This window comes from Phalaenopsis equestris, unplaced genomic scaffold (assembly GCF_001263595.1).
Source record: "Phalaenopsis equestris unplaced genomic scaffold, ASM126359v1 Scaffold000297, whole genome shotgun sequence".
NCBI lineage: Eukaryota > Viridiplantae > Streptophyta > Magnoliopsida > Asparagales > Orchidaceae > Phalaenopsis > Phalaenopsis equestris.
In genome coordinates this window covers 2,732,875-2,760,411 of record NW_018164739.1, presented here as the reverse complement: position 1 = coordinate 2,760,411, position 27,537 = coordinate 2,732,875, and the positions used below count along the sequence as shown (strand labels likewise).

Below are 27,537 nucleotides of genomic sequence, written 5' to 3'. Positions count from 1 at the left end.
ACCTTGCATCGCACCACGCGCAACCCTCATCCTTCCCGATGACGAACCCGCATCGGGGTCCGCAAGAAAGGGGAAGGTCCCTTTCTGAAGTCAACTTTTTCGGTCGAAGAAAAGTTAGCTTCCTTTAACGTCCAGCTTCTCTGTTCGTCTAATATTTCTTCGAAAAGTAAACGAGAAGATGAGCACGACGGCGAAGCGGTTTGATTGAATGCGCGGCGATTCTTCTTCATTTTCTCTCTAAAACTTCATCTTCTGGAAGAAGGGAATAAGCGATCCGTGGTTCTCAAGTATCTGCTAGTTATTTTCCTTTGAGGCAGTGAGCAGGCCTCGAAGCGGGTGCGATTTTGGGTTTCTGACCTCAAGGAGGTGAAGATTAGCGACATTGGAAGATTGGGGATTTTCTTTAGTTTCTTGTTTGAATTGATCGTTTCCTGACTTGGATATATTGGCATTAATGTTGGATTCGTACGGGTTGAGGTAATTTTTTTTTTTTTTGAAATAAGACTCAGATCCTGGGTTTATTTTTCTTCTCCTTTTTGAGTTTTCCTGTGCAATGCCGCCTTGTATTTGTACTTATGTTCGTGATATTCTTGTTGATATGGGAAACTTGGCTTTTAGCGTCCTTCTGCTACTTAGAGGTTCTATGGACGTTTTTATTCTTGGTTTGTGCATCGATGCTGATGGGTTTGATTTTTGGTAGGTCTTTACAGCAATTGTAAGAGATCTTGTTGGTGTTCGTTTGTTTTATATTGGATACGAATGTTTTCTTTCCCAGCTGGCTTAACATGTGGGAAAGGCTACGGATCCATGGTGTTAGATCCGATGTTGTATGTAGACTTATAAAGAGACTGAGAAAGACTTGCAGATTCTCTCTAAGGAGTTTATTTTGCAGTGGTCCCAAATGTGAGATAGAGTTTGAGAGAATCTTGGAGAGATTTTAGTTAGATATGTTAGTGTGGAGCCCGATCCCGTCCCGCCGCCCGTTTGGCGAATCGGCACCATCGCTCCCGCCCCCAATCACGAAAAGTCACTATCCCGTTTTCCCTCTATCGTGATGCCTGTTCCCGCTCCTCCCGCCTCTACAGTCGTTGCTTCATTTCTGTTGTTAAAAGGTTCGCTCGGCTCTCATTTAGTGCTAAGTTATAGTGCAACCCAATTGAGTTCTTCTCCGGACTTACACGAGACAGTGGAAGGGCGCAAAATAGAGGAATAAAAGTGCAAGCAGTGCGCGTGCCTTGCAAAGGAAGAAAGAAGGAAGAAGAAAAAAGATTGTTCTCTCTTGACTTCTTCTTGGTGGCTTGTGCCAGAAGATAAATTGAGTTTATTTCTCTTATAAGTTTATCTTCTTCGGTGTATCTCGGCGTAGAGAGAGAAGAACAAAGAGCAACAAAGTGAAAGATTCCTCTTGTAAGTCGAGACGATGGATTTGTGTAAATTCCTCAAGTAGTAAAATCCTTTGCAACTCCGTGGACGTAGGCTATTTGTCGAACCACGTAAATCTATGTGTTCCGCTGTGTTACTATTTTCTGGTGTGAATTTCCTCGTTCTATTTTTCGTTTTCATCAAAGTTCGTTCTCCTACTTTATTTTATATATACCACAATAATTGGTTTATATTCTAAAACAACTAGTATCAGAGCTTTTTTTGGATCTAAGGAAGAATGATTACTGTAGATGAAGTGAAGGTTTCAGGGATCGAGAAATTTGATGACACAGATTATGACACAGATTTTGGTTACTTTTGGTTACTGGAGGATGCAAATAGAGGACTATCTCTATGGGAAGAAACTTTATCTTCCGTTATTGGGGAAAAGACCTGAATGGATGGATGAGACAGAATGAAATTTGTTGGATCGACAAGTTCTGGGGGTTATTCGATTGACCCTATCGAGGTCCGTTGCATACATTGTCGTCAAGAAAAGGACGACTGCAGATCTCATGACAGTCTTATTATATATGTATGAAAAACAATCGGCGAATAACAAGGTATACTTGATGAATAAGTTATTTAATTTAAAGATGACGGAAGGTGTTTCTATTGCTCAACACCTGAATTATTTCAATACTATCCCAAATTAATTGTCGTCTGTTGAAATTGATTTTGATGATGAGATACGTGCGCTGATATTGTTGGAATCGTTGCCAAATAGTTGGGAAGCCATGAGGATGATAGTTAACAGTTCTGTAGGTAAATCTAAACTGAAATATGATGATATTCGTGATTTGATTTTGGCTGAGGAAGTGCGCAGAAAAGACTGGCGAGATTTCAGTTTGAATTTGACACTGAATGTTGATTTCAGAAGAAGATGACAAGACAAACTTAAATAAAAAGAGATCAAAATCAAAGTCTGGTCAGCATGCAACCTGCTGGAATTGTGGCAAGGCTGGGCACATAAAGAATAACTGCAGGAATCCTAAGAAGATGGAGAATTATAGCACAAATGTGGTATCTGAAGAAGTACATGATGCACTATTGTTGACAGTTCATAGTTCTGTTGATGATAAAAGTGAAGAGGAGAGTGAGTCCGGGACACTCATTCCTATTGTTCCATTGACAGATGGTGGAGAACCGAGAACCACAAAGCTATAACCACAAAGCTATAAAGAAATCTTGCAAGATAAAAGTTCGAGCAAGTGGGAGCTGACAGAACTTCCTCCAGGGAAGAAGATATTGCACAACAAATATGTGTACCAGGTGAAGACTGAGCGCGATGATAGTAAAAAGTACAAGGCTAGACTTGTTGGAAAAGACTTTCAGCAGAGGTAAGATATTGTCCATGCTGTGAGAGTTGTAAGCAGAGACAAAAGTAATCCAGGAAATAGCTTGGAGGTGCAAGATTATTTGGATCCTGCTGATGTGTTGACTGAGGGTGTTACTCTTGAGAATCTGAAGTTATGCACAACTTCAGTTGGTCTTCTGGAGTAAGGACAGAAGCTTTGAGTTGCAGAGGTAGAGGATTCATGTTTGAAAAAAAAGTCGACGCTGTCAGTAGAGGATTTCAGTTTGAGGAAGAAAATGTTGAAGCCAGTGTATCGATCCCCAAGTGAGAGATTTGTTGGTGTGAAGCCCGATCCCATCCCGCCTCCCGTTTCGCTAATCGGTGCATCGCTCCCGTGCCCGATCGCGAAAAGTCACGATCCCGTTTTCCCTCTGTCGGGATAGCTGTTCCCGCTCCTCCCGCCTCCACAATCACGAAATGAAGCGTTGCTTCGTTTCTGTTGTTTCGCGATAAAAGGTTCGCGCGGCTCTCTTTTAGTGCTAAGTTACAGTGCAACCCATTTGAGTTCTTCTTCGGACTTCTACGGGACAGTGGAAGGGCTTCCTCGGGATAGAGGAAGAGAAGTGCAAGCAGTGTGCGTGCTTTCCAAAGGAAGAAAGAAAGAAGAAAAAAGAAGAAAAAAGAAATTGTTCTCTCTTGGCTTCTTCTTGGTGGCTTGTGACAGAAGAGAAATTTGGTTTATTTCTCTTGCAAGTTTGTCTTTTTCGGTGTATCTCGGTGTAGAGAGAGAATAACAGAGAGAGAAGAAGAGAGAGAAACGAAGTGAGAGATTCTTCTTATAAGTCGAGATGATCGACTGGTGTAAATTCCTCAAAATAGTAAAATCCTCTGCAACTCCGTGGATGTAGAAAATTTGTCGAACCACGTAAATCTGTGTGTTCCGCTGTGTTATTATTTTTTGGTGTGAACTTTCTCGTTCTATTTTTTGTTTTCATCAAAGATCGTTCTCCTAGATTTCTTAAACTACAAAAACTGGTATATATCTCGCAACAAGATATAGTTCTGGCCAATAATATTGGATTTCAGCCTAGATTTCTTAAGGCACAAAATTTTTATATGCCTATGCATGACTTTTGAACCCTTATTTATAGGCAATACTATTTGTGTTACATTGCCTTTTATATTAATTAACAATAGGGGCTTAATCTTATGGGAAATCTTGAACCTCATATCTTAAAATTCTTGTAAAATAAGGATGAAATCTTTGGGCGTTGTCTTATCCGCAATCTAACTTGTCTTCTGAAAACTTGGCTTGAAACAATACAAAACTCTCAACTTGAGTTAGTGGCACAAAGTTTTGGAGTCCACATTGAGTACCTCCCTTCTTGATGTTGATGAGGAAAATAATTTTATTTTTAAGAGTAGGAAACCGATGAAGAATGATGATTTGTTTTTGAGGTTGTGTACGAGGAGACAAGGAGTTTATCCATCATAAACTCTATTCCCTCTATCTATGACTTTGAAGATGTTAACTTCTTATTTACATCCAGTGACTGAGTGAGCCTCTGTGGCAATCTTCTTAACCACTTGTATCAATGAGGCTATCATTGGTCTAGCTTTAGGGTTAACGTCCCATATTGAGGGAAATACATGGCTATCACCATTGAAGTCAACCCCACTCTTAGCTAGGGTGCCAACTTCATAAAGAGCCAAATGCATAGTGATCTCGAAGGGTTGAAGTGACAAGGAAAGTGACCCAAGTGAATAAATCCAAGGGGTTTATTTATTATGCAGTTGTGCATACAAATGTTTGGTGTTTGCAAGTTTGCTTCCGTCTAGTGAGAAGCCACTATAGATTATTATGCAGAGTTTGAGTTCTATACCATAACCAATGATAAGGAAAACTTAGAAGTTCCTGCTATAAGGAGTAAGTTATTTTACAATTGAATATTAAGGTTGAAGAAGACATGTCTATTTTGATTGACAAATTGTGCGACAAAACTTTCCTTCTCATAGCCACCAACTAAATGGATACATCATTATGATGAGGTGAGTTTGAGTTTCAGTATTGAGTTTTGAGCTGCAACAAAATTTTGAGAAATGAAAGAATTTTGGAGCTCCATAACGCTATCAATAATCTGGAGTCTTCCCTGACTGAGTTTGAATCCAATAAGGAAAACTTAAAAGTTTCTACTATAAGGAGTGAGTTATTTTACAATTGAATATTAAGGTTGAAGAAGACATGTCTATTTTGATTGACAAATTGTGCGACAAAACTTTCCTTCTCATAGCCACCAACTAAATGGATACATCATTATGATGAGGTGAGTTTGAGTTTCAGTATTGAGTTTTGAGCTGCAACAAAATTTTGAGAAATGAAAGAATTTTGGAGCTCCATAACGCTATCAATAATCTGGAGTCTTCCCTGACTGAGTTTGAATCCAATAAGAATAGGACCTATACACTTAACAATTGTTGGCGTGCAATGCTTGGTTATCTAAGGGTGCGTTTGTTTCGGTTTTTTGAACTGAGTTTTGAACCAACATGAGGTTTAAAGGTATTTGGCTCTTTTGCTTTTGATGACCTGGTCCAAAACCATGTTTGCGAATGAATAGTATTTGTGACCGTGGGTGCTGGTGTGCCTCCCACGGTTCACGAATAAAGATTCTCATATCTATCCTTCCTTGATTTTCCTTTCGCTCCCTTCGTCCCCTCCGTTCTCTTTTTTCCTCGTACCATACCCCTTCGCTCCCTTTTGCACCGGAGTCTGTGGACTTCTCCCCAGGTAAATTTTATTTTATTTTCTGTTGCCTTTTGTTCCCGATATTGATTCAATGGCAGTTGCCGTCTCATCCCACGATCATGACCTAGTCGAACCTTGCAATTTTATTTTATTTTATTTTTATTTTTATCCTTATGTGGGATGGGGAAGAGAACTTGCTGAGTGGAACCTTTTCTTGATATTCATGTTCATTTTTCGTTTTTTGATTTGCAACCTCATGCATTTTTATTGATTAGCTTGTTTCTCCTTCACTTTTTCCTTCACACAAAGAAATTTTTTTGGCTATTTTTTGGTGCCTGAAAATTTGTTGCACATATGAATTCCTAAAGATTTTATTACTGGGGCTTGCTTATAAAGTTGTTTTAGAATTTGCGCATGTATGAAATAATGAATTCAGTTAGCTTCGTGCTAGAACCTTTATTGTATGTAAAATAATGATGTAAATGAGTAATGATGTTGGGCTGTTACTTATACATGAAATTTTGTGGAATGAAGATTTCAGTTTGGTATGGTCTATCACGGATGGATTAGAGAGTTGATTTTATAGTGCTTCAGTTTCTATACTTCAGCTCATTCAGAAAGCACTGGAGCTACTGATGCTTACTTGGCAACATTACTTGGGCTCATTTTTACTGAGTTATTGAATTGTACGGTAAAATATTTGTGGACGGATCATTTTGGGCTTTTAGTAGCTCTATAGGATTAAGGTGAATAGAATTTGCCATAGCATTTCAAGGTGAATGGACTTTTATTAACTTTCCATTTTCAAAGATAATTACATGTATATTTATTTGTGCACGTTCATGTAGGTATGGAAGGGTAGGGGCAATCATACATGGAACTCTCCTCTCCTCGGGAAAAAATATAAAACCATTCACCATTGTTTTAGTTTGACAGAATCATATATGTTTCCCAGTTGAGAATATCATGTTTAGGGCATGTTTTTTATGGGTGGTGTTCACTCTTTGTGTCATGTGTATGATGCTATTAACGTTTAATCACGCAATTATAATGCATCAACCTTTATTAAAAAGCCAAAGTTTAATATTTACAGTTCTGACACCTTGTTGCCATTACCTATGCATGCGTAAATTTTTTTTCATTTGTAAAAACATAGTGATGGTGGTTTTTTTGATGAGATGTTAAAGACTTGATTGTTATGCATGAAAATATGAATCCTTAGATGTTTGATATATAGAATTTTACTTAAGAATTTTGTGGTATATATGTCAAATTCTTATTTATGTTGATTTATAAATGTAATCAAAGAATAAATTTCAATAATGACTCCATAATTACATACGACATCACCATTCAAAGTTTGATGTTGATTTCGCTGGTATTGATGGGAACGAATTGGTACTACCGGAAGCATATGAATATCAAATGGGGAAAACAATTTATGAGCTATGATGATATCTTCAGTTCAATCATAGCTGAGAAGATGTCGGAGAGATGACTGAGTTACATGAAACAATCAGCGATTCTTTAGTTAATGGTTGATTTATTGTATTATAATTCATTATCATTGTCGGATGTGTATTGATTTCTTTGGTTGCGGATTCTTGACATAACGACTATCAACACTGTCTATTTATTAAAATAAATTTTTTTTGCTTCTATTCTGCACAATGCGTATATTCTTATTACTTTTAAGTTTATGGTGCTAAATATGTTAACCTATGCTAGTTTGAGATGCTTTGTATGTAAATCTCCCATATTATTTTTATTGCTCTGGTTAATTGCTCATTACGATTTGTAATGCTGGTGGTCAACCTTAACATTAGTTATAAATCCCATTCTAGAATTAGTTGTAAGGATGGTAACATTAGGACAGGTTTAAAGTTTATGTGTTAGATATGTAAATGAATAAGAATTGGGTGGTATGTATTTAAATGCCCTTTAATTTTTCATTTATCTACTTCTTTTGAGAAGTACTAATTATATGCGACAAGTATATATAGTTTGATTTTTTTAGAACATGTATGAATGGGTGATGGAGAACAATGCTTTATCAATCACTATGGTTTAGCTCCTGCTGTCTCTTTTATTCTCAAATTCATGTTAAAATAAAGTTTTTGCTTCTGTTTTGCACAATGATTGTGATTGCATTGCTTAAATTGATTGTAGTTGCCCTGTTTAAAATTGATGCCTTAATGCTAGGTGATAATGTTCTTGTGAGTGAAAATAACTTGAGTAATTTTCATTGGATTTATTCCAAATATGTCTATTTTCATAATTAATTGTTTTTAAATTTCAATTAATACCTAAACTTTTTACAAAAAAAATGATCTTTTGTAAAATCTAGCCTTTTCTTTATTCAATGATTTAATTTTGACTTTATTTTTGTATTTCTGCTTACTTGGGTTATACATTTAAAAAAGGAGATTACATACATGGAAAATACCTATAATATATACATAATATATGCTAAGGGGTATTACAAACATTAGTCCACAACACTTTCAAAACTGTATTTTTCAAACAGATGAACTGTTTTTGAAACACCAGATTTTCTTTAACAGCTTTTGAACTAAGATTTCGTACAACCACAGTCGAAACAAACACATCATAAGATAAAATCTTTGATGAATAATGTTTAAGATGAAAATGTCAAACTGAGGGAAAAGTTTGGTCAATAATATAGGACTGGCTTGAATTATAGATTTGCCAAGTTTCTTGATTTATTTCATGTTGCATGTCTGGTTTGCACAAAAATAAAATCCTTGAATTGTGAGAGTTTGATTTCTATCAGGAAATGTGACTGCCACACGATATATTGAGACGATCACCTTCAAACTATTTAGTTGTGGACATCTTAATATGTCGTTATAGGTTGTTGGGATGTTGAAAATGTCAACAATGGCAATATATGGTTGGGCACCTTCCTGCTAGGTTATTGATGGTGTTATTTGGCCTTTAATTTCCTTTCTTATTCTAAGTTCATCTGATCAAAAACATGTTTAAAGATGATATTACCATTACTCACTTTGATGATATAGATTCACTTTTTTCAATTGTTTCCCTTCATAGTTTTTAACCCATGCACTATCATTTCATTATTAGGAAGTAAACATTGCCTCTACTTAATTCCACATTGCGTTAATGTTTTTGTAAAATCAAATTAGTAGCAAATCATGTTATGATTGGTCTAACGTGATCTTTATTAGTAAATTGTCATATTAAATATTACACTCACTTATGATGATGGATGAAATTGCCAACTCTTTTTATTATATTCAAGCTTTAAAAGTATCAAATCAAGACAATAGGCTGTTCAAGGAATCTAATATAGAATTTTTTTTCTCTGTTATTGTGTCACTTACGTGTTACCAAATGATCATTCAACATGCGAATAACATAAGCGCATTTTTAATAAACTTAGATGCATCAAAATATTTCAAAACGCTATTCTATTAGGATTGCTAGCAAAATAATTTCATCAAGCTTTGGCCTCTTAGGCCTTGTGAATGATGTTATAGTATTGAAGCTATTGTTTATACACATTTTTTTTTATTGAACCATGTTTGAGGTTTCAGTTGTAATAACCAGTTTTGAGAAACTAGGTAAAATTTTTGGTTACTTAAAATATATCCCAAATTTCATATCCTCAGATTTTAATCGAATCAAATTTATAAAATTCTACACGAAAAATCAATCAATTCAATATGTAATATTGTATATAAATTATGAATATATTAGAAGGTAAAAATTGAAAGTTATAAGTTTAATTAAGTTAATTAAACTTAATTAACCCTGAATGACCCTCCTAATCACCTTACTGTTTGCAATTGACTTCCCCCACGCGATATAAACCTGGGTTGGCGCCAGATGGTCCAGAATCTTGGAACTCCTCTTTCCCCTCTTCTGATTCCCTTACCTTACCCTCTCCTTATTCGGTTATGCTCGGTAAAGGCTCCTGCGCGACTCCTATAGCAAAAGTCATTGGCAGAGCTCAAACTTTTTTGGGGAGATGAAGTGCTCACAGCCACCTACCCTATTAATAGAATATCAAGTGGGGACCTTGGATTCAAAACCCCTCTCCATATTTTAATAGAAAGATGCCCACATGTTGGAGCTTTTTCATCCAATCTTCCTCTAAAAATATTTAGTTGTCTATTTTGTTCACATTCACTAATTAAACCGCATTAAGCTTGATCTAAAATCCATCAAATGTATCTTCATTGTTTATACTTCTAACAAAAAAGGATATAAGTGTTATTCTCTCATTAGTATAAAATACTTTTAACTTTGTGGATGTTACATGATTTGAAAAACAATCTTGCTATCTTAATTCTGAAACTCAGGAAGAGAGTGTGGGTGAATATTAGTTTTGGGACACTACTCTGGATACACACATTGAAATAAAGTCACCACAATCTATTCTATATCCCTTTAACCATTCTGTCTCCCTAATTTCACCATTTGAGTATAACAACAAGAAAATGCATAAAGAACTTGGTGTGTGCACAAAGTGAAAGAAATACACTTAGCGGGATAAAGATAATATAAACCATAGGATTGTTGACAACCAAATATGAATCCATTCCTCTCTGAAGTTCTGAGTTGAAATCTAGTTGAGAAAATATAAAAGTTGCATAAATTATTCTATACAAGGGTATATTACCCATGGGAAGTTATCATCATATTATAAATCTTTTGTATCTAATCTTAATTGTATGTAGATACCCAAGTTTTTCATGAAGCATGTCAAAGTGTAGAATGGAAAAAAGGTAGTTGAAGAGGAGATTCAAGCACTTAATCTAAATGGTACATGGACCTCTACAAAGCTTCCTCCAAATAAAAGACTCGTTGGGTGCAAATGGGTGTTTAAACTCAAGTACAAAGCAGATGAAAGCATTGATAGAGGTTTAAGGCTAGGTTGGTGGTTAAATATTTCACTTATTCTTATGGGATAGACTACCAAAAAAGCTTTACAGCAGTAACCAAGTAAACTCTGGAAGAGTTATTTCCTTGGCAGCGAACAAAGAGTAAGAATTGCATCAACTTGATATAAAGAATACTTTTTTAAAATAAAAACTTTGAGGAAAAAGTGTATATGGAGATTCCACTAGAGCTGAAAAATGGCTCAAATAAACGCTGATTTGTAAACTAGGAAATTCACTTTATGGCCTCAAACAATATCCATGGCTTGGTTTGACAAGTTTGTCAAGACTATAAAATCTAATAGGTACATCCAATGTCAAGTTGAGCGTACACTATTCATAAAAAGGTGGTAAGAAACCTATTTTTATTGTTTATGTAGACGATATGATCTTGACAGATGAAGATGAAAAGGAGATTGAGAAGATTAATGAGGCTTTTTCCACTTGATTTTGAAATTAAGGATCTAGGAGTTATATATATTCTAGTCATGGAACTGACCAAATCCAAGATGGAACTCATGATATCTCGAAGAAAGTATATCATAGACCTATTAAAAGATGGGAATGTTGGGGTGTGAACCTGCTAAGATTCCTATTTATCTTAACAAAAGTTATATTTAGTGGAATAAGATAGATACTAGAGATTGGTGAAAAAGTTTATCTATCTATCACACACTAAACCTGATATTGTTTATTATGTTAGCATTATGAGTCAACATATGAATAGTCCAAATGAAGAACGTTTAGAGATGGTTTATAGAATATTGTGGTTTCTTAAGAAGACCCCTAACAGAGGGTTTTTGTTTAAGAAATTTGACAACAGGGAGGTAGATATTTACACTGATGCTAGTTAGGCAGAAGAATTCACTAACATAAGATTTTTCATATAGGTTTTTCCTATGTATGAGAAAATCTTGTCACGTGGAGCAAGAAGCAAATGTGGTCTTTCGAAGTGGTGCATAACCTGAGTATCAGACACTTGTTTTGGGAATTTATGAAGGCATGTGGATCCAAGTTACTAAATGTGATGGGATACTCCATGATTAACCCCATAAAGATATTCTATGACAACCAAATTGCTATTAGTGTTGTAAAGTATCCAATCTCATGATAGGGCCTAGCACATTGAGATTGATAGACAATTTATCTCTAAAATGGTCAATGGTGGCATTATTTACTTAAGCTACATTTCAAATCATTTTCAAGTCGCTTATTTGAATATCTTTATAAAATCTCTAAATCTACATAATTCACTTAATCTTCACTAAATCTCTACCTCCAGACAACTTCACTGGTTTGAATACCAAGTTGTCTTTACAACATTTGTGACTTAGCTTATGAAGGAGTGTGGAATTCTTCGTTTCCTACATCAGCTTTATTCATTTTTTTTTTCTTATTATGTTGGATTTCTTCCCTTCGTGTTTGTTCTAGCCATCCCCTATATAATAAGAGAAAATATTTTAATTTGAAGATTAAGAAATAAGAAAATATACTTTCTTCACCTTTCTTCAGTAAATAATTACAAATACAACAACAACAACAAAGCCTTAATCCCACTACGTGGGGTCGGCTACATGAATTCTTTTTCTCCATTGCGTCCAAATTTAGTGTCATATTTTTATTTAGTTCTAATAAATTAAGATCATTTTTTTATACAAAACACCCAAGTCTTCCTACGTCTACCTATACCTTTCTTAACATAAGTCAAATCTAAAACATCTACTCCTAATCGGATCATCAGATGGTCGACGCTTAATGTGACCAAATCATCTAATACGACGTTCTCTAATTTTGTCCGTCACAGGGGCTACACCAACCCTATCACAGATATATTTATTTCACATTTTGTCTCTAAGTGTAAAACCACTCATCCACCTAATCATTCTCATCTCGACAACACTTAACTTAGTATTATGCTTCTCTCTTAATGGCCAACATTCAGCACTATAGAGCATTGCACGTCTCACTACCGTTTTATAAAATTTTCCTTTCAATCTAAGCGGTACTTTTCTATCACACAAAAGGCCCGAAGCATTCCTCCAGTTCAACCAATCAAATTGAATTCTACTATTAACATCCCCATCTATATCACCATCACTTTGAACAACAGACCAGAGATATCTAAATCGTTCACACCTTTTAATAATTTGATCACCGAAAGTTACACTTCTATCACTAGAGCTACTACTACTAAAATTGCATTCCATGTATTCAGTTTTAGTTCTACTCAAATGAAGGCCAAAGACTCCAATGTAGCCTCCATAATTCAATTTTTTCTTGGATTTTTTCTCTCGTCTTATCCACGAGAAGGATATCATCAGCAAAAAACATACACCAAGGTACATCCTCTTGTAAATGTCCAGTAAGACCTTCCATTACTACATCAAAAAGATATGGGCTTAAAGTCGATCCCTGATATAATCCAACAGAGATAGGAAAATATTTGGTCAACTTCTGTTCAGTTCAGACACAAGTAATAACTCTAGTATACATATCTTTATTGACTTGATTATAAGTCATATCAACACCTTTCTTCTCAAGAACTCTCCAAAAGATATCTCTTGGAACCGTATGGTAAGCTTTATTCTAAATTGGTAAAAATTAAATGTAGATTCTCCTTATTATCTCTGAACTTCTCCATCAAACCTCTCAATAAATGTATAGCTTCCATAATAGACCTACCCGACATAAATCCAAATTGATTATGAGAAATTTTTGTAATATGTCTTAAACTTTTAATTACCCTCTCCCATAATTTGTAAGTATGACCCATCAACTTAATTCCTCTATAATTTGCACACTCTTGTGCATCCCCTTTATTCTTAAAAATGGGGGCCAAAATACTCTTTATTTACTCCTCAGGCATCTTTTTAGTTTTTTAAATAATATTAAAGAGTTTAGTAAGCCAAGAAACTCCAAAATCTCCTAAATATTTCCATACTTCAATTGGAATATCATCAAGTCCAACAGACTTTCCACCCTTGGTTTTCCTTAAAGCATCATCAACTTCTTTTTTACTAATGCAACGGTAAAAATGAAACGTTTTATTTTTATTAACAATATTAAGATCACTAATGTCGATTGTATTTTCAGAAACTTCATTAAAAAACTTATCATAATAACTCACCACCTAATGTTGAATATTTGAATATCTTTTTCTAAGAAAAGTTCTTTTTGATTTTCATCTTTAATACACTTTACTTGAGTTAAATCTTTACTTTTCTTTTCTGTTTGTTTGGCTAGTTTATACATATATTTTTCACTCTACTTAGTATCTAATTTATTATAAAAATTATTAAAAGCAGAATTTTTAGCATCACTGATTGTTCTTTTAAACTTTCTGCCGGTTGTTTGATATTTTTCTCTGTTCTCTAAGGTTTTAAACCAATTTTAATAACTTAACTTTTTTATACTTTATCTTTTCTTGCACATTATTATTGCATCACCAACTATTTTTATTTAAAGAAACTTTTTCTTTTGATTCTCCAAGTACATCTTTTGCGATTTTTTTAATAGTGTTTATTACTTTATCCCACATAGCATTTGTTTCATCATGAACATCCCAAATTTTGAAATCTTGAATTTTACTCATAAAAATAATTTTATTTTTCTTTTAGATTCCCCCATCTAATTTTACGATGATGAGTCCTAGTATTCTTTATTTTACAACTCTTCATTTTAAAATCAAGAACTAATCAATGATGTTGGGTACTTAATTCCTCACTTGAAATGGCCTTACAATCTTTACAATATCGACGATCTCTTTTTTTCATAAGAAAATAATAAAATTGTGTTTTATTAGATCCATTCTTATAAGTAATAAGATGTTCTTCTCTTTTCTTAAATAAAATATTAATAATAACAAAATCCTACGCTAAATCAAAATTTAAAATAACTCTACTTTATTTATTAGTCACTCCAAAATTGTAGTCATCATGAATATCTGAAATTTTCTACCACTCTTCCGACATGTCCATTTAAATCTCCTCCAATAAATCCTCCAATAAAAATTCATAAAAATTCTTTCTTCAAGAGGTATCACTTGTATTAAGTCTTCTAAGTCATTCCATAATTTTTTTTTAGACATCAAAACTTCTTAGAGCCATAAACAATTACAAATCTTCAAATAAAATATTCTAATAAAAACAATTTTATGGAATAATCATTCTCTCATTCTTGTGTATCAAAACCACTTTACATGGAAGAGTAGTGAAAGCTTACCTCGTCCACTGTCAATTGTCGATTATAATGCTAACAAATGAAATCAATGAAGGGCGATGAACAAACGATGAAATTGCCATCCACGACAAACTTGTGAATAAGTAGTCATAAGAGTTGCAATTTTGCATAGGCTTTGCATGGAACTATGATCGGGAGAGTGGGGATCGTACCTCTTAGGTTAAAACTAGTCTTTTAGTTTTTTGTTTAATTTTAATTGAATTTTGTAAAGCCCACAATCTCATAACCTAAAGGTTTATATAAACCCAATTAAAATATTTTAAAAATCCATAATAGTTGCAATTCGACAAGATTTAGAATCTATGCCCTGATTAATTATGGCGTGGCTTTTAGCAATGGAGGAAAAATGTATATTTTAAAACTTTTTGTTAGCACCTCCGAATAAAATGGGTTTTGAGGCTTAGGTTTCAAAAGTTTTTTTAAAACAACGGTACTATAATTGTAATCTTCCAACTCATTGTGATTGTTGGCCCGCTTGAGCAATTTGGGCAATATTTTCTGTTACTACAAGCAAAAGGGATAGCAGGAAGGATCTTTTTCGAAGGCTCTAAGTGTGAGTACCACTTAGGGATAACTTGCTTTAAGTTTTAGATGTCTAGTATCTCTCATTGGAAGTGAACTATGAAGCAGCGAAGTAGCTGACCTGCTTTTTTTCTCTTACCCTTGAAATAATCAATTTAGAGTAAGAAAATTCAAGATGTTTTCTAAAATTTGCGCCACCTGCATGTTTATGCATGTTTATTGCATGTATATTGGATAATGTGCCAGAAAGGATATATTTGAACATGGAGGGAAAAGCTGGGAGTTTGTTGGTGGAAAAATATTTGCTTGTTTGCTTTATATGCAGCACTGTTAGATGTTACTTTCTCATAATGGAGACTCCGAGAAATGGATTATATATTATTTCATCAGTCGTAATTATTTTAGAGAACTGGTTATTATATTTTTAAAATTTTGTTTATTTATTGTGGTGCAATCTTTTAAAATATTTTTTTAGCATTAGAAGGATGTAATGAATTTAAATCACATTTCTCCATTCATGTAATTCTTGTATCATCTACCTTCATTTAACATGGCTTTTAAAGGCATATCAGTCATTTAAAAAAATTAATTCATTTGTCATTGCAATGAAAAATGATGTTTTCTTAAGCTAATTATTTTATGATTGCACATTCTTATTTTTTTTGCAGTGCATAACTTACATATTTTCTAGTTTGGTAGGTACCTTTGGAACTTCATGAGTCGGTGCTTGGGCTTATAGCTGACTGAAGAAGAGTCACATGAGTAGCCAAGTCATGAGTAGAGCGCCTTCAATTTTTTCATAAGAGCTGTCAACTTCTGTGATCCATGGGGCAGTGGGTTATTGGAGCGATAATCAACATAGTTGGGAGCATTGCAATAAATTTTGGGACAAACCTTCTTAAATTGGGGCATGATCAGGTTTTTCTTTGTTCTCATTTGTTGAACTAGTTTAATTAATCTCAATTGAGATTATAGGTTATTTGATCCTTTGAATAAGAGTTACAGGTGATAGAATAAATATCAGAGGAAACATCTTTGGTGGAGATGTGATGGAAGATATTTATGGTTTAGGGTTTTCCTAATGCTGACCTAGGATAAGATGCATATAATCATGCACCAGAGGTTAAAAATGCTGTTCTCAAACTTTTGATTTGACAATAATTAATATCTTTTGATAAAAATTAAAAAACACTATCCTAAACAGCAATTTTTTGATAAAAATTAAAAAACACTAATCTATCCCAAACAGCAATTTTGTGAGCACCGAATTTTAAATTTAGGAACAGTAAAACCTTGTGTCAACCAACAACTGAGATAGCAATTGAAAACTGGATTTGTGCTGGAGTCGAAATTAATCAATCACATGGACAAAGCAATAACTAATTTTAGAGAATAAAAATATTGGAAAGGAAAGAAATCATCGCATAATTATCCAGAACTTATGCTGGTACAAGGAGATAAGTTTTTCCCCGAAAATTGAGTCAACTACTTTTACTACACCAGGCGACCTACATCCAACCTGTTGAAATTTAAAATAATGCGGAATAAAGTGGAATGCTTGATTGTTTCATTGATATGAATGCGGGTATAAATAACCCTTATAAGAATTCTATAATAGGAAAAATATAAAAAGGAAATTATATGAAAGGAAAGATATATCACCTAATATCTCCAATAATCAATTCATATTAATTATTAGGAGATATAGGAAATAACATAAAAGTTGAAAACCACGTTCAAATTGAATTTTAAAACATCAAAAAATGGACTAGGAAGATCCTATGAAGTAGAACTTGAAATCTTTATCCTGCACTGCAATTGTCTTTGGTTGTAGTTCCTGCAATGTCTATAGGTAGACTGAAAGCTCCTACATATAATGATGCAGAGGAGTTTGCATGATTGTCTTTTGACAACAAATTTTGCAGTGCATGTAGGAAGACTCAAAACTCAGGTTTGGCTGAATTTTGAGTTTTGTCTATCATGTGTTTCGGCAAGTAGACAACTGTGTTTGTCTTTTGACTGCAGTTTCTGTAGTGCTTATAAGAAGACTCAAAATTCAGGCTTGGCTAAATTTTGAGTTTTGTCTGTCATGTGTTTTGGCCTAGAGAGAAGATATATGGGGGTTTCGGCTGCAAGGATGGAATTAATGGAGAAGGGAATGTCGGTTAGTCTTCTTCTTCGACGCAAATGAAGAAATAATGAGACGGCGAACAGACAGCGAGAATCAAGGAAAACAAATAGTTCCTCCCTTCCCGCGAGCCTTGACGGTCCTTCAATAGCTATTGGTGGTTAGTGCAAAATTTTGACTCTGATATCATGTTGAAATTCAAAATAATGCGGAATAAAGTGAAATACTTGATTGTTTTATTGATATGAACGGGGGTATAAATAACCCTTACAAGAATCCTGAAAAATAATAAAAAGTAAAAAGTAAATGATATGAAAGGAAATATATATCACCTAATATCTTCAAGAATCAATTCATATTAATTATTATGAGATATATGAAATAACATAAAATAAGAAAACAAATAATTTCTAATCCAAGGAAAGAAATATAAAATAGGAAAGGAAATATCTCCTTAATCTAAGTAAATAATTTATTCCTCATAACTTTTTACATGAATAAATCATTTCCTATTATAATTCCTAACTCAACCAACATTCAAAATAAAAAAGTAAACATAATTCAAGGAAATTCATTATAAAAAGAATATTTTTACATTGCTCATGTATCCCTTATTTTAAATCACAAGTCATTTCAAATTAAATTCGATCCTATCATTCGATGCCAAACAATAACAAGCATACAATTGAATTGAGTAGTTTGCAATTCTTGACTTCCTGTCTCAAACATAAATTTCCATGGGAAGGCATAGAATTATAACCATACTAGAAGCACGTTAAAGATTGCAAATGACAATCTATTTTTGTGGCCTAACAATAAACCATACTATCATAACACTACAAACTGGTGGAGTTATCATAAAACTAAAACCTGAGAATTATAACACAGGAAAAATCACTAATTGAGAGATTGGGAATGTGATTTTCTTTGATATTATTTTAGGGTTTATTTAATTATTGGATAGAGTCTTTTTATGGGTACAATCTCTTATAATTAAGTACATCTGTTCCTAGGAGAACACTCGATTAAGGTGACTCTTATAATTTTCAAGTCAGTTTTATTGTTTAGATTTAAATTAATTAACAAGAAATAATTTTGAGATTTTAGGTAAACTTGATCAAAATCCTGTGATTTTTTCATCTATGCTTACCAACGATTCTGATCGGTAGTCCAAGGGCTTTGAACCATAACATCTTGATGAATAACTAATGATCGAGTGGCCAAACTTTTTTAACAACCAACCTGGATTTCAAAATGCTGATGATAAAATCACACCACCTCTAACTAATGGTATTGTCATACTATCAAACTAGAGAATTAGGATCCCCTTGAAACTTAACCAGCAAGATAATCTAATCTTGATAACAAACTAACAATATAAGGGAGACACTAAACAATGATCGCAATGCAAAACTGTTATGTATCATTTGAAAACTTGGGCCCATTAGGAAGCAGGTCTCAAAGTAAGAATTTGAGGCCCCATTACATAGGGTCATGCCACTTAAAGTCCAACAAGAAACCACATAGCAAGAAACCAACACTAAATAACCATGCTTGAAGGGATCCAACAGAACCAAATGTTGTAACTGTTGACCCTCACATAAATTCCACAAGCCGAGTCGATCGAACATGACGAGAGCATCAAATGAAGATTGCAATACCTCAAGCATGTTTGAAACTCTCTTCAAATAATGATAGTTTGTAAAAATTGACTCTGTTGTGCGTTCAATATTTAGACTCCTAAAGTTTAAAAAATTTTAAAGTTTTATGATTTTAAAACATAAACTCCTAAGGCTTAAAAATATTAAAATTTGAATTTTTAAATTTAACCTCATAAAACTTAAAATATTTCAAAATCGAGCTTTTCAGACTTAGGCTCCTATGGTTTGAAAATCAATTCAAGATTGAGTTTTTCGAACTTAAGCTCCTTGGAGAATAAAAATAATTCAAATACGAAGCTTTTTGAAACCTTAAAATCGCCACCGTATTCGCAACATGTATGCAAGCGAACAGAAAATGGTATTTTACAAAGCTTAAAGTGAACATCTGCATGCATCGATATATTTATTCAAATAAGACAAATTTATATAAATTCAAGTCTTGCATATGTTTCAATTCATGCTTTAAAATCATGTAAATTAGCTTTAGACATGCAAAGTCGTCTAAAATAGTCAAATATATTAAATTAAACAAAGTTTGCATATGCTCCAATCAATTTATTGAATGCTTAAGTATTAAGTTTAAGAATGTTGCGACAGTTAATTAGGTCGTTTGTCAAGAGGGCAGAGTTGTAAGTCTCACTCAACTAGTCTAATTATTCTCACAAGTATTGGAGTTGACGAGTTTAGTAATTTCGAAATGAACGTCTAAATCCTAAATATAAGAATTTACAAGTTCAAATCATCTAGCCCGATCTTTCTACCTATAATGATAAGAGTCGACATGACCTATACTTTAAAAGCTTAAAATAACAAAACTAAATGTTCCTTTCAAATATAAATATTTTAAATGTTTAACTCTTCGATGATGGTCGTGTTGACTGCTGATTAGGTATTTCAATCGGAGGGGTTAAATCTTTTAAATCAACAGTTTTAAAGTAATCAACCATAATACTTAAGTTAAAATTAAATCACTTAAGACTTAAAGCAAACCTCATCCATCCCTCGCAACAGTTTGTTGAGGATGACAAATTTTTATTGAATTCAGCTCATAAAAAACTAATTTCATATTAAGTGTATCTCTATATTCACAATCAAAACAATAGCCTGCCGGTAAAGACGGTGAACCGAGTTCTCTATCTACATGGTTTTGTCACCAAATGACACAATAAAATAGCGGTTACTTTCAGAACATTCTGACTAGGTGATTGTCGTCAAATGAGACCATCATATTACGGTCACGATCGTAGCCTGTAAGTTTCCTAAGAGCTTTCTAACCTTGGGGTTGTGAACCAAAGGTATAATTGATTGACATAAAGTCCATTGTTAGCTAAGATCAATTTAAATTTGTCCCCTTAGACAAATATCTACCCAGATTTATGAGGATATCTTAGATGACATAACTCATGATTGCTGACAAGTTTCTTTCAGCCAGGTTGGGTGGACTACTTCCTCTGATCAAGTAGATCAGGGACCATGAAGACTCGGGACGACGGAGCAATAGGATCTTGATTGAGTTTCGTCATCACTTCCCCCACCATCCGCTTTTAGCTTTAAGTGATAAATTCCACAATTTAAAATATTACATGTTTGCTGCTATTGTATGTTGAATATTCAATTCTTAATGACTAGTTTTAGTCAAAAGTGTTATACTGTTATCTAGAAGGGTAATTAACCATAGGGTTTTGTGCTTATGGGAAATCTCGAACCCCAGATCAAAAAGTGCTCACAAAAATGAGGAAAAAATCTCTAGGTAGTGTCTTATCTACAATCCAATCTGTCTTCTCAAAATTTGATTCTCCAAAGCTCTATCAACATAAATGCAGAGCTCCTAGAAGCGGTCCTAGAAGCGGTCGAAATTTTTGGATCCCACAGTACCAGTTATGTCAATGAACTAACAATACCAACTGTGACACAACAAAATCAGCACTATAATTAGTGAACTCAACCCTTTCTCTAAAAAGGTTGTCATGATTTAGGGTGAGTTTGGGGTAGCTTATTAGTTGCGGCAGCGTTTTGAAAATGTCGCCTCACTGTTTGAAAAAAGCTTTCGGAGAGCGTTTTGGAAAACTTCGTTTGTCATTTTAATTAAATGCGGACCGTGGGTCGAACCCCGCGGTCTGGTGTTTCCTTTCGCATTTTACACGGTTGCCCTCTTCCACTTCGCTTGACAAGCTCGTCTTCTTCTTTAACGCTCGCATTATAGAGCTCCAGGAACTCGTCTTAGCACGCAAAACCCTGTCCAACATGCCCGAAAACCGTGGCACGTGAAACTCCCAGTTCTTTTGTGTGGTAAATTGTGTGCTTTTCATGAGGATGGTGATTTTTTTTATAATTTTCACCAGAATAAATGTATTTGTCTCATTTGGCCAAGGAAGTAAATTTTCCTATTGGTTCAACTTTATTGCTAAATCTTTTAGCATTCAAACATCTATGTCAAGGTTGCTTGCCTTTTATTGTGCAGTTCTATTTGGTGAATATGGTTTATTGAATTTTGCATGTGACCTATTTGGAGCAGACTTACAACCTTATTTTAAGACAAAATTCTACTATAAAGTGGCTTGTTGATGTGTAATGAGTGGTTCTTTAATAAAACTCTGTCAATTTTTTTGTTAAAAAAAATCTGCAAATCAACACTTTTCAAAACACACAAACCAAACAGTTAAACAGTTTATCCAAAACAGGGGTAGAATGGTCATTTATCCAGAATCAGCTGTTTTATAAGCACATAAACCAAACAGTCATATCGCTTATCCAGATCAGTTGTTAATCAACAGCTTATCGGGATAAGCAGTTTATCTAGATAGGCTGCAGCTGCCCCAAACAGACCTTTAATCACATTTATACTAAAATAAAATAATAAAATCACAATACTATGAAATAAAAATCAATAAAGCAAACCAAAGTTAAATTTTGATCAAATCATAAACTTGCTCCTCCCAATGCACAATGTGTTTCTAAATGGGAAAAGCCCAAAATAGTACCTTGACTATTGTTTTGAGGCTAATTTAATCTTAGCGTATTACATTTCTCTAAATTAATTTTTGGGCCACACAAAATTGATTCTAAATGCTTCCTCAGGTACTTGGATCAATTTTTATTCAGATTTTTTTCAATTTGTTCCTAAGAGGTCATTTGGGATCAATGATACACATACGAATAGTTGGTGGATTATCTTCAGTTTTTTCTTTGTTTCAAGTGTTGCTCAAAAAAATTTGATTTATGTTTTGCAGTCTTTCAGATTTTAACAAGAACGATGTTAAACAAGGAAACTTCCAAAAATATCCATAATCCAATCCCTTGTCTTGGGCGGGGTAGGTGTCAATTAGTGTGCTTCTCACCCATGGAACTATAACTATTTTGTTAAATAGTTTCTGTCAAACAGAAAGCTTTAACATTATTTTATGATCATCAATGCATTGAGTACTGAGTTGGAGCTGTTTTGTGTACGGATATGTTGTTTGTGTGGGGGATGTGTATGGATGGGGAGTGCAGTGTTTGGTATCATAGATGATGAGTTCAGAACCATTAAATTTCCAAGTGTCGTACACTTAATTTCTCTATGTAATACTGTCAATGTTGAGGTGACACTACATTAGATGTTTGTTGCAATATGTTATAAATCAGTAAACATGTATTTTTCTTTTCCCACTTTAACTATACTTTTTGAGGGTTTATATTTGAATACTTACAGCGCGAAAGACTTTCAGCAGCCAGCAATGATGGATCTACCAAGCTTATTTTGAAACCAATCATTTATTTTCATTCTTGGAGGGTTGGTAAAGTTCTTTTTACTCCTTTTATGTTTATTAATAAATTTGATTGTATTTTGTAAAATATTGTTAGATTGCTTACATGTCATTTTTATGATGTAGGTATTCTCTTCTTTGTTCTCGGGAATAGCCTTAACTTCTTTTCTTTCGCATATGCTGCTCAGGTTAGCCTTTCTCATCAGCATTAAACTTATTTTTGTTTTTGAAAATATCACGTTCTTTATTTTTATGTTAATTTGTCAAAATGAGAGCATCATTTTTTAATTTCAAATTTCTGATATGTTGATTAATCATTTACATGAGTTTCTGAGATTTTGTAAGTTGTCTAACTAATATAACATACAATATAATTTCGTTATGTAGTTATTATGGCACATGTTAATTCACTTATTGAATATGTGAAAGATACGTCTTAAAATAACAAGAGGTTGGTCGTCGCTATATGCTTAAATTTTTTTTCTGAAATTGGATTTGGCAACGGATGCTTTTGGCCCAACTTTAGCAATCTTTGGATGGCACTCTTTTACAAGTGGTATTAAATTTGATGATTTTGTTGTGATTGAGCTTATATGATTTATAGCTTTAATAGAGCTTACTTCTATCATGATTAAACCAAGTCCAAGCACGAGAGACTCTCCATTGTAGGCTCCACTTGATTAAGTGAATCTTGATGCATATTAGTTTATGCTTGTTAATTTTAATTTTAAAGGGATTGACAGCCGATTTAGAAAGCTCTCGTGTAAGGGGAAGATTAAGGTACATGAGAGTATTTGGTTTAGTCTCATATTGGATGGATGAAAAATATTTTGTTGAGAAAGTAGCCACACATGATTTACCCTCACTTGTATATATAGCCCAACATGGACCTTCCTTTTATTTTAACTCCTAAGCACGCAAAATTTGTTCAGGATATGGGTGAACTAGATTAATTATCAGTTGATTTTCAAGTTTGCTCCTGTCTTTATTTATATCATACTCATCACCATCACCTTCAATTTCAGGTCTATTTTATAAATCACCTTTCTCTATTTGTTTTTATTGAGTGTTGTAGGAGTTAATTTGATTTAGCAAATATGATTGCATAATTTCTAGTCATGTGTTTGTTGGCCTAACCCTGTCCTTTCTAATCCTTTGACATCAAAATTTCTATTCATCTTATTACTCTATCAACTTTAGCTTCCCATTCATTAGAATTGACGAGTGTGGTATTTTCTTGAAACTTTCCTTCAGTAGACAATGAAGTAATGTTGAAAGCCAACAGAATTATTTTTCCTTGAAAAATTTTCATCACTTTCATTGTGCTTCTGTTTTCTTAAAACATAAATTTGTGTTCTATGTATTGAAAAGTATAATCCAAAAAAGGTAGCCAAATACTTTTTTTTGTAAAACCTTGCAAAATTACTCAAAGAAAATATTAAATGATATCATAGGCATGCAGCCACAAAATTCAAAAAGCGAATATTGACTCGAGAATGTGGGATCAAATTATTGCATTAATTAATAGGGGGGATTAAAGTGCAATTTTATCACAAATAGCATGAGATTCTTTACTATAGGGTAGTAATTCTTTTGTATAAATTTGAGAGTTCATTATCCACGTGCTGATTTATGTTATTCAAACTCTCCAATATAAGAATGGATGGTTAATGCTTGTTATTTTTTTTTTTTTTATGTTGAATTAACTGTCTTGTTCTTGCTGTTCCTCATAAAATTCTATAGATTAGGTTATATCATTGTCTGAAAAAGTTTTTTGTTTTCTTTATCATATGTCACGTTCCTTCTATTAAATGCAATAAGCTGGAAATATAGTAGTTAACCTGTTACATTTTTTTCCTCTCTTTTGCAGTCCCTTCTTGCAGCTTTGGGTTCAATTCAGTTTGTATCTAATATAATTCAGTTTGTATCTGCTTTGGGTTCAATTCAGTTTGTATCTAATATTGCATTTTCTTACTTTGTACTGAGTAAGACCGTGACTATCAAGTATGCTACTCTTGACATGCCATAAACTCATAAGAAAAGACTTGTTTAAAGATAACAATTTGTTGCAAAAGTTGAACTTATAATCTTAAATTATTTGCAGGGTTTTGACGGCCACATTTTTTATTGTTTTTGGCAACATTTTCTTAGTCTCTTTTGGCAATCACCAATCACCTGGTATCAACTCTTAACTTTATTAACAATAATGTATACCTTTGGTTTAATTTATTCATTCTTATCCAGTAGTAGTAAATTGCCTTTTGCTGCTTTCATATTTATACATGCAGAGATATTTCAGTGATACACAATTCAGGTTTTTTGCATGTAATTTCTACTATTAATGATAAACTTATCAACAGATTGCCTGATGGCTTTTAATTTTGCCAGTTTACACTCCAGAGCAACTTGCAGAGAGCAACTTGCAGAGAAGTCAGAGCAACTTGCAGAGAAGTATAGCAATCTTGTTTTCCTTCTTTATTGTCTGATGCTGATTGTGGTGGTTATAATAAATCACTATATGTACAGGTGATGTTTTGTTTGTTTGTTGTACTGAAGTTTAAAGTTCTGTATTTTGTTTGGTTTTTATCTGATCTTCCTGTGATTTATTTGTGAGAAGTATGATAATTCTAAGTAAGAATGATTTATGGAACTGCTAGGAAAGGAGCAGCCTGTCTGTCAGTGTATGGGAATGATTTTAACCCATATTGGAGAATGATATTGCCCTTTTCCTATGCCATTGTGTCCGGTGCAATCGGATCCTGCTCAGTTTTATTTGCAAAGTCACTGTAAGTTGTTCATTTAGTGGGAATTTCAAATTTATGTTTTTAAGACATCTTTCTTATCTTTTGTGATCTAGTTTTTCTTGGAGTCATTTTGACTGGTTATTTTGTTATTTTCCAGATCTAACATGCTTAGGCTAACCATGAGCAGCAATTATCATTTTCATAGCTTGTTCACATACTCCCTTCTTTTGTTGTTTTTCAGCACAGCTGGGTTTTGGGTAAATTTAACTTAATAATGCCATAACTAATGCTGCAACGTTCTAGTAAATTATTTTTCTAAATTATGTTTTTTGATCTCCCTTTTTCTCAGTTGGCAAGATTAAATGAAGGGTTGTCACTCTTCGATGCAATCCTTATTGTCCCCATGTTTCAGATTGCATGGACTTTCTTCTCCATCTGTACAGGATTTATATATTTCCAAGAATATCAGGTAAGCCTGCCTTAACTTCCGCTCATAAATTATTAGTAATTCACGCATGGTAGAACACATTTAGATGCGTTATTAGAGGCAGAAATGCATAAACTCATGCCAAGGGATGTGCACTTATGTTCAATGAAGCAGATCCTATATAAAGCTTCAAAAGAATCATTTGTCTCTTCGTAGGCGTTCATTTCAGTCTCACATTCTATAAAAGTGTTAATTAAGTCCCCTGACATTTTTAATATGGGTTTAATTAATCTCCAAAAGGACTATTGATTTTAAAAAGTTGATGATTAATCTGACAGTTTTATAGACTCTATAACTAAAATGGCCCCAAGTAAACGGTCAGGAGTCTATTTTGACACTTCACTGAAGCTTATTCTATAAATTTAAATACCATTTTTAAATTCAGGTGTTTGATGCATTACGGATAACGATGTTCCTTATGGGCATGTCATTTGTATTCATAGGCATTACCTTGTTGGCACCTGATGATGTTAAAGGTATCGATCGAGGATTTTTCTATCTTATTTCTATGCTTTTATTCTGCTTAATTCTCACTATATCTTCCAGGCGATGAAACGAAAGATTCTTATTCTTTAATTTCTTCATCTGCTCAAAGTATTGCACCTGATGTAAACTGGTGATTGTTCTTCTTCTTCTTCTTGTGTTTGTTTTAGTATATATTAGATGTTGCATACACAAATCAAAATGTTCTTTTTTTGTCTTGCGCCAAAATCTGTCTAAAATGGCCTTCCTTTAGTAACACAAATACTGATTGTCTCAGCAGCAGTTCATCCACATTAACACAGGAGCCTGAAACAAATTTATTTAAATCATCTACACGTGCAATTTTGGAGAATGCAAGGACCTTCTTTGCAAAAGCTAAGGTCCGTTTTCTTTAGAAATGGAACTATAATTATTAACCAAGATCATTTTTTTTCAGTCTCCACAGCTTTTATCCTCTTGCAGGCTACATGCTCTTTATCAGTTGGTCTAAGTGAAGAATCAATCAATGCATCTTCAGTGCTTGTAATGCCTATGGTGTCTGCGAGAGCGACGGGCTTCAGGCCGACCATTTTCGATCGTGCAAAGTTTGGCTCTTCAAGAACTGCTAGTTGGAGCGAGCCGACGTTGGTAGAAGATGATGGCAGCAATGTTGATATAGAAAGACAAGAGAGAGTGTCTTTGCTGTCGTAGTATCGCGTCTGTAGTCTGAAATTCTGTTATGCAGATGTACATGTATCATGATTTTATAGATTTGAAGATTCTTTTCTTTGTCACAGTATGGGGGTAATTTGTTAGACCGCACTAAATGTCTGCAAATTTCTCACTTTGCAGGTATACTTTTGAAATGTGAAACAATACTTACAGTTTCATTTTAGGGACTTTGTGGTTTTTTAAATCTTTTGTAGAATTGCATTTGCAAATGCTTTCTCGTGAGTTTCAAACATTTTATTTTCAGATATTCAGTGTCAACAGAGATTGGTGGAGTTCATGATACTAAGTCATAAAAATGGTGATTTAAAGGTAAAGATAATTGAATATGGATGAATTCATGGCGAGCTATGGGTCGTAGTATTGACAGCGAGCTATGGGTCGTGGTATAAATGGAAAAAATGAAGCTTAGGTGTTAAATATGTAAATTCA

General features: G+C 33.7%; 1 protein-coding gene across 1 annotated transcript; it reads left to right on the top strand.

Moving 5' to 3' along the window:
* On the top strand, nucleotides 1-27,276 carry LOC110025269 (probable magnesium transporter NIPA8). Its single transcript, XM_020725664.1, has 16 exons — nucleotides 1-477; nucleotides 15,840-16,066; nucleotides 22,629-22,713; nucleotides 22,810-22,871; nucleotides 24,554-24,572; nucleotides 24,621-24,687; nucleotides 24,788-24,861; nucleotides 25,072-25,088; nucleotides 25,124-25,209; nucleotides 25,341-25,469; nucleotides 25,585-25,684; nucleotides 25,777-25,896; nucleotides 26,300-26,390; nucleotides 26,461-26,530; nucleotides 26,675-26,777; nucleotides 26,860-27,276. The coding sequence occupies exons 2-16, from the start codon at nucleotides 15,974-15,976 to the stop codon at nucleotides 27,085-27,087; spliced, it is 1,344 nt and encodes a 447-aa protein (XP_020581323.1). The 5' UTR covers nucleotides 1-477; nucleotides 15,840-15,973; the 3' UTR covers nucleotides 27,088-27,276.
* The last annotated feature ends 261 nt before the right edge of the window (nucleotides 27,277-27,537 follow it).

Coding starts and splice junctions, on each gene's coding strand:
- LOC110025269 (XM_020725664.1), top strand. CDS start 15,974: ATGGGGCAGTGGGTTATTGGAGCGATAATCAACATAGTTGGGAGCATT. Junction 24,688..24,787: donor AGTAAGACCGTGACTATCAA/GTATGCTACTCT, acceptor AATTATTTGCAG/GGTTTTGACGGCCACATTTT. Junction 25,470..25,584: donor GTTTTATTTGCAAAGTCACT/GTAAGTTGTTCA, acceptor GTTATTTTCCAG/ATCTAACATGCTTAGGCTAA.